Here is an 8,541-nt window from a genome sequence, read left to right on the forward strand (position 1 = left end):
TTTTATTTGGTGCATAGATATTTATTATTGTTATGTCCTCTTGTTCTATTGACCCTTTCAGCATTATGTAGTGACCTTCCTTATCTTCCGTGATGGTGAAACCCTTTTATTAACACCCTACCACCCCCCATCGTTGCCCCTCTAGTTCCACCTCATCCCCAGTCTTGGATCCTATACTCATTCTACAATAATGGTTTTATACAGTATTCGTTCTTGTGGGACTGAGTTCACTCAGCTTAATGCTCTCCAGTCCCTCCTAATTTAGGTAATAATTTTAAAAAATCATTGTGCCTGCTTGCTGTATAGTATTCCATTGTATGAATGTACTATATCTTCTCAACCCATTTGCTTGTACCTTGATTGTTTTGAAGAGTAATTATTTGGTCATTTATTTTGTAGAATGTTCTGCAATTTTTTTTCCTTGTGCTTTTCTCATTGTTAGAAGGGGATTTTAGGTTTGGGGAGAAGACCGCAGAGGCCAAGTGTCCTTCTTATCAGTTCATATCAAGGGTACTTGGTATTAACATGGTTGATCACCCCTGGCTGACATTAACCTTCATCCCCTGGCTTAGGCTCATTAGTTAAAGTTACTTCCATCCTGCCTATTTCCATCCTTTGCTCTCTGGAGAGAAGTCACTCTGCATAGCCCACACCTACAGAACAGGGAATTAGGCTTCATTTCCTTGAGGACAAAATATCTGTAGAAATTATTTGGAATTTTCATGCTTAGAACATTTATCTATTCTCCATTTATTTACATATCATTTATTTATATCAATATATATTTATTTCATACTTTGAGTTATAATCTAAGACTGTTCTTTTGCTTATATTCTTCTAGCTTTGGCCTTTGGACATAGGTGTGTGTGTGTGTGTGTGTGTGTGTGTGTGTGTGTGTGTGTGTGTTTGCACATGCGCTTTATTCTTCCTCTCTGGCACTATAAATTGTTGCAGGCTAATCTTGTATTTTCTTTGCCCAGCCCCTGGATTTAGCCACTTTTCCAAAGGGCTATCATTCATTTCATGGAAAAATGTTATTAGAAGGTAAGATGTAAGTGTCATGTTCTACTTTGTCTTTAAAAACAACAACAACAACAATGCCTTTCTAAGAAGATGGCACCGAAAGTGAAGAAGGAAGCCCCTGCCCCTCCCAAAACTGAAGCCAAAGCAAAGGCATTAAAGGCCGAGAACGCAGTCCTGAAGGGCATCGACAGCCAAAAAAAAGACAAGATCCGCACGTCACCCACCTTCCAGTGGCCTAAGATGCTGAAACTCCGAAGGCAGCCCAAATACCCCCAGAAGAGTGCCCCCAGGAGAAACAAGCTTGACCACTATGCCATCATCAAATTTCCCCTGACCACTGGGTCAGCCATGAAGAGGATAGAAGATAACAACACACTTGTGTTCATTGTGGACGTCAAGGCCAACAAGTACCAGATCAAACAAGCTGTAAAGAAGCTCTATGATGCTGATGTGGTCAACACTTTGATTAGGCCTGATGGAGAGAACAAGGCCTATGTTCGACTTGCTCCTGATTATGTTGCTTTGGATGCTGCCAACAAAATTGGGATCATCTAAACTGAGTCCAGCGGGCTAATTCTAAATATACATTTTTCTCACCAACAGAAAACAAAACACCTAAACAAAAACAAAATAAACAAAAACCAAAGTGACAATAACAAAGAGCAATGCCCTGATGGGAGGAGGACCTGAGTAGATAGGCTTAGGTAATGAGGGCTCTTTGGTAGGTCCATAGTGCATGTTATTAGGTGCCTTCAAGTTGACTATGAACACCAGATCAAAACCTTATTCTGTCCTGTGCTATCTTCATCTCTGTCATGCTCAAGACAGTAGAGGTCACTGCATCAATCTTAGACCTTTGTCACACAACAAGGGACATTCTGAGCTGTGGGCTCAGTTTTATGGCCTTTAATTTTTAGATGTCATTGAGTTGTGAACCCTGTCGTATCCTGTTCCATCCTCACAATCTCTGACACACTTGAGTTCATTGCTGAAGTCATTCCATCTGGTTAAGGATCTTCCTCTCTTTTGCCGATGCTGCACATTTCTAAGTTTGGCTAAATTGGATTCTATATATAACCAATAAGATCTGAGCTTTAAAGGGCCAAGTCAGAGAGCATTTCTATCATTGATTTATTCTCTTACCAAAATGATTTTTCCCCCATTGAGGCATTTTCATTGTGTTTACATCCCTAGAAAAAGAATCCCAGAATTTTTCCTCCTGTGTCTTTTCATCTCGCTTCCTCGTGGTCTATCATGTCAGCTGAGGTCATAAGTGAAACCAAACTGATGGGATGGGGAAGATTATTCTGCCACTTTTCTAGATCTCTGAGTTGTGCATCAGTCACATCTGGGGCTGGTAACACCACACTTGTTTAACCAGTCTGTGAGGTTGACAACAATTTTCCTCACTCTGTGATCGTCAATGGTTTCAGATTCACCAATGTAGCCATACTTCATCATCACCGTTTGGAACTGAACTATGACTTTGGAGCACAATCTGATAAAAACCTGGCACTTGCCTCTCTTCTTGGCATTGGTGATGCTCTTGAGAGTGTCAGGCATGACATTCAAGCACACCATAGTGGCAGCCCAGAAAGATGGCAGAAAAGGACACTTAAAAGCCATTTATTACCCACAGTCACATGAGATTTCTTTGTTCAAAAGTCCCAGTAACTCAAGAGAATAAATGAATACAGGATAACTTCCTCCCCACCCTCAGAAAGTCCAAGTTACTTATTCTGATCATGTAAATTGTTTTTTCTAGGTAGCAAGAGTCCATTGTAATCCTACTACTCTACTTAAAGTGGGTTCAGTGAGCATATAACTCTCTCTCGTAAGTATTGAAATAGAAGGCATTAGATATTGAAGTTTTAGGAGTTTTTTAACCGATAGTAAACAGTATCTGAATATTTACATGTTAGCCTTTATTTTTATCATCACTATTATAATTATTTTTCTAGGGAAAGAGTAGAAGGGTAGTTGTGATTTAGTTAAAGTTGGGTGAGAGGGGATGCCACCATGCCAATACTTTTGTTTCCATGAACACCTGTATGTTGAGGTGGTTTCAGATCTGGAAAGGAGGATCAGCCATGGTTTCCCCAGAGCTCACCGTCCTCAGGATGGTGGGCCTGCCCACGGCCAGTCTCTTCATCCTGAGCTATACAGAGCAGTGTAGCAAACTAAGACCAACACCATTGCCATCAAGGTGACTTCAACTCCCAGCAGCCCCGTGTGGTACAGAGCAGAACTGAGCGAGCTCAGTGGAGTTTTCTTGGCTGGGTTTTCAGTGAATCAGGTCACCAGACATTTCTGCAGCACCAGTAGGTGGTTCAAACCACCAACCTTTATGTTAATAGCAGAGTGCAAACCCTTCGTGCTTTCCCAGAGACCACGGACCAGGATATCCTTTCTTTCAAGGTGATCGAATGACTGGCTGAGGCCTGGGATGAGGTCAGAAACCCAGGTGGCTGCTGCCCTTGTCACATTTGTGGCAGGTTAGGTACCAACAGCAAAGTTGCCGTTCTGGAATCATAGCAGGCTTCTGATTCACTCCTTCCCCCTCCTGTGGTTCCTTTTAAATATTTTTCTAATACTTGGCACTGGATTGCTACACAATGGGCCCTTCCACTGTTCAAGGGCTAAACTCATAATAAGGTGGAATCTCTGTTGTTAATTCCAGTGTCTGATTACTACACAGGCTTTTTGGAGAGCCCCAAATCCTGTTCCTTGCAGCACAGTCAAGCCAAAATGCTCATTGTTAGCTGATCTTGTTTTAAGTTCCTTTTCATACATTTTAGTGTGCCTTGAAAGTTGCTCAGAGCCAAAATCCATAACTTCTTCTGCTCCCTCTTCTCCTGTCCCTGACTGATTAAACATTTTCTTTACCATATGTTGAATTTTTGCATCACTGGGAAATTAGAAGTCATTAGAAGAGACCTTCCCTCAAACTTCCCATCTTTACCTCCACTCACCACTCATCCAGAGCCTCATGTTCTGCTTTCTTCCCTATTGTAACAGATGAAAGGTTTGTAATTCTGCACCATCCTTTTCTCTTTTATAGTAAATTTTATTACCTATATCTACTCAAAATTCCAATTCTTGCAGTTCTTCACATGTTGTCTTGTATTATTATTTCCCCTGCCCTACTGAGTGATTTCCATCAGAGTTAAAGCATTGCTCTTTTTCACATCTGATAAACAACCAACAACAGCAAAATCTTTTGATCCTACCTTCCCTCTTTATTTTCACCTTTGGTTCTTATCACTTTGTAAATGAATATCATATAACATATTATACCATTTCCTTATTTATTCTTTTTTTCTTTCTGTCTTCCTCCACCAGAATGTCAGCATTGTGAGGGCAGAAATTTTTGCTTATTTTGCTCATGTTGTAGTCCCAGGAGCCTTGCAATAGGTGTTCAATGCTTCTTTGTTGAATGAATGAAACAATTAATATAGAACAACTGAATAAGTATTAATAAAAATGCTAGTCATCCATGGTCATTTCTATTATTCTGTCCTGAAAATTATTTTCTATTATTCTATCCTAAAATACAGCCTCAGATGTTTCCTCAAAAATTTGAACATAGAAATTCCATATGACCCAGCTATTCCATGACCAGGAATATACCCCAAGGAAATTTGAACTGAGACACAAATGGAGATTTATGCTCCAATGTCCACAACAGTGTTATTCACCATTGCAAGAACATGGAAACAGCCCAACTGTCCAACTCAAACCAGATCAACTGAGAAATTGTGGTACATTCACACAATGGGATACTATGCAGCACTTAAGAGCAATGATTTTGAAAAATACTATGTAACTTGGGAGAGACTGGAGAGCATTATGCTGAGTGAACTAACACTGTCTCATAAGGACCAATACTGTATAAAACCATTCTTGTGAAAATAGAAGTTAACTAGTAAAACATGCACAGGAACTCGAAGTGGGAAGGAGGGGAACAGAAAGGTGAGGATAGGTAGGAGTGAAACCCCAGGGCTGCACAGTTTGATGGGTGAAGGGAAGAAGGGAAGCAAACGGGAAGGATCTGGGTGAAACGACAGGGAAATGATGGACAAAGTCCAATGGTGACTAAAAACATAATGCATGAGAATGATTGCATGAAATACAATGTGAATGAAGAATAGTATGAAACACAATGTATATAAACTTTGAAAGCAAACAAAAAATTAAGGTAAAAGAGAATGTATATGAATGATTGTATGAAAGTAGGTAAATAAAAGATTGTATAAAATGCAGTGTATATTAATAAAACATAGTGTAAAGAATTATTACATGAAAATCAATTAAAACAAACAAACAAACAACACCCAACAACCCAAAACAGTTTAAGAAACAAGTCAGGATACAGATTGAGGATGCATGCCTCTTGGCAAGGCACAAGCTTACTACACAAAATGTGGCTCATGCCCTTGTACTGTTGCCACCATCTGGGAACTTGTTAGAAATGCAGGTTCTCAGACTCCATTCCAGACCTGCTGAAATGGTATCTGTATTTCAGTGAGATCTTCCTAGGTGATTTAAGGCCTGGTCTTAGCCTTGGTTACATCTTGGAAACTTGTGTGAGTAACTTTGAAAACTACTGATGCCTTAATCTTACTCCCAGAGATTCTGATTTAATTGATCTGGAATGGGTCTAGACATAGGCCAGTGTACAGAGGGAAAGCAACTTGTTTATTATTTGGGTAAGTAGCAAGATTAGAAAGTTGTTTGTCTCTGGGTGCAAAGAAAGTAACACGTTGCTCTCATCCTCACCTTATTTCATAAGAGTAGATTTCAGTTCCTCATTTGTGGTTTCAAGTGAGATCTTTTTGTCTTATTTACCTACTAAAAACCATAACACAAATGCCACAAGTGGGTGACTTTAAGGAACAGAAATTTATTTTTTCACAATGTTGTGGGTTAAAAGTCCAAATCAGAGCCTTACTATGTCAATCCCTTCCTTATTGGCAGCCCTTGATATCTTTGGATTGCAGATAAGTCTTCACATGGTATAATCTTTCCCTATGTATGCATTTCTCTATGTCTATTGTGGTACTTTCATAACTCAGAAATTACTAGCTTTAGAACCCATGTTAATTTAGTATAATTAACAGAACAAGAGCAAAACTGTGTTTCCAAATAGGATTGCATCTGCATGTCTGCAAACAAAAACAGTTGTTACTGAGTCAATTTCAACTCCTGGTGACCCTGTGTTTTACAAAGTAGAACTGAGCTCCACAGGGCTTGCACAAGTACAAGGGTCAGAAATTCAACACCTAATTTGAGAGAACACAATTCAACCCATAACAGTCTTCAAGGTAGCTACTTCTCATTACATGGCAGGGCACTCACCCCACATCCAGGCCGGGGCTTACAATTTCAGCAACAGGGAATAAACACCGAACAGTGCCAACTTCTTGGGGAAATTGCACTTTCTTTCTTTTCTGTCAGGATCTTATTGCCTTTGCAAGAAGAAAAGTTATCAGAGGGAGGAGAATGAATCTAACTTCAGGTTCAGTCTCTGAATGAGCCACAGGAAAAGCTCTGTCCCTCTGGGAAGCAGAGGAGCTCACACTGGGCTCTGACAAACACCTTACATCCTATACTCACAAAGAGTGTGGGTTTCAATTATTCAATAACCTCTCATACTTTCGCACCCACTGACTGGCACTGCAAAGGTGAGGTGCAGCACTGAACTTTGAGTGTGACTCCAAATACACAAATATATTCAGCCGGTGACCTTTAGTTTTAGTCCCTAAAGCTGTACAATAGAAATTCATGGAAACATTAGAGAGCAGCAATGGCTTACAAGCATCAAGGAACGACTATGGAAATGTATGGAGAACATGTCCAGACCTCCATTAACCCGTTGGGCTTTCTTTTGCAGCTGAAGCCTCCAGTTCTCATGACTCCCTTAGCCCTCTCACCTCCACGGAGTACCCCTGAGCCTGACCTCAGCAACATCCCTCAGGACGCAGCCACCATACCTAGCTTGGTGGCCCCACAGGCTCTCACAGGTAGGTCAGCAGAAAGAGCTCCAAGGCTGTAATGACCAGCAGATAACAAACCAGCCTGCCATCTAGCAATTACATAATAAACTAAAGAGCGACCACATGAGGAAGCTCCACATAAAAGATTTTGTGTATCAATTAGCTAGACAGCAGATAGGGCAGCCATGTTCTCTGAGAGCATGAATTTCAATGTCTTGTAGCTGAAAGTACTTAATTCTTGGTTTTCAAAGCATCTTGGGTTTAGTTGCTCACTTTAGGGTGGGGCAAGGACTAGTGGTTGACGATTTATTTTGCATCAAATAAGAGTAAAGACATTCACCTTGAAAAGAGTGTTGCCACTACCTACATTTTTAACTTGCTGACCTTCCAAAGACCTTGATTTCCCACCCAGCACTCTCCAACTGAGTCAAAATAGTGCACGTGACAATTGCTTTCTTAGATGCATCCCTCAACCAAAAGTTTCATCATAATAGTGATTCATCCCATCTTACGCACTCCATAGCTCGCTTTCACAAAAACCATATACAACTTCCCACCCTATTTCAATCCTCTCAGCCCCTTCCCATTACTCTTAAGACCAAACTACTTAATATGGAGATAAGGCCCTGCACGCTTATTCTCTGGGATGAGCCATACATACTGTTCTTTTTTAAGTCCCTAGCACCAGCCACTTAAGAAGTTGTCAAAAATTGAATGGAATGCATAAAATTGATAACCTAAGAAATGTTGTAGTTGTTATGGACCATCGAGTCGCTTGCAACTCATAGTGACCTTATGTAAAACAGCCCTAAACCCTGCTCTATCCTGTGCCGATCGCACTGTCACTGACACACCTACCCCCATTTCCCTAGTCACTGAATCAATACATCTCATTGAATATCTTCTTCTCCTGCACTGTCCCTCTACCCTCCCAGGCATGATGTTCCTCTCCAAGGACTGGTTGCAATGTTTCCAAAGTATGTCAGACAACGTTTCATAATCCTTGCCTCCAAGGAGCAGCCTGGTTTTAGAGAACTGAAATGGACTTATACTGGTAAAAGAGTATCATATGGTCCACTATACCAAGAACGAAAAGATGAAGACAAATAGTATCACCTTCAATGTCAAAAAGAACATTTCAGAATCTATCCTAAAGTACAAAGCTGTTGGTTAGAGGATGATATACATATGCTTACAAAGAAGACCAGTTAACACAATTATTGTTCAAGTTTATATGTCAACCACTAATGCCAAAGATGAAAAAAATTGGAGTTTTTTTCCAAATTTTGCAGTATTAAATTGATCAAATATGTAACCAGGATGCATTCATAGTTACTGGTAATTGGAATGTGGAAGTTGGACACAAAGATGAAGGAACAGTAATTGGAAAAAAGACAGCCTTTTTAACAAATGGTGTTAACAAAATTGGAAAACTATCTGCAGAAGAATTAAACAAGATCCCCACCTCACTCCATATACAAAAACCAACTCAAGGTGGATCATGGACCTAGGACTAAAACCA

General features: G+C 40.2%; 1 protein-coding gene across 1 annotated transcript in view; it reads left to right on the plus strand.

Moving 5' to 3' along the window:
* The window catches only part of SCML4 (sex comb on midleg-like 4 (Drosophila)), a 188,116-nt gene that overhangs the window by 117,207 nt on the left and 62,368 nt on the right, over positions 1 to 8,541 (plus strand). The window contains exon 3 of the mRNA XM_006881172.1: positions 6,917 to 7,046. Coding sequence (XP_006881234.1) covers positions 6,917 to 7,046 — 130 coding nt within the window. The remainder of the gene's footprint in view (positions 1 to 6,916; positions 7,047 to 8,541) is intronic.

The sequence above is a fragment of the Elephantulus edwardii genome, unplaced genomic scaffold (genome assembly GCF_000299155.1).
Source record: "Elephantulus edwardii isolate Elephantulus edwardi_28Jun2011 unplaced genomic scaffold, EleEdw1.0 scaffold00013, whole genome shotgun sequence".
Lineage (NCBI taxonomy): Eukaryota > Metazoa > Chordata > Mammalia > Macroscelidea > Macroscelididae > Elephantulus > Elephantulus edwardii.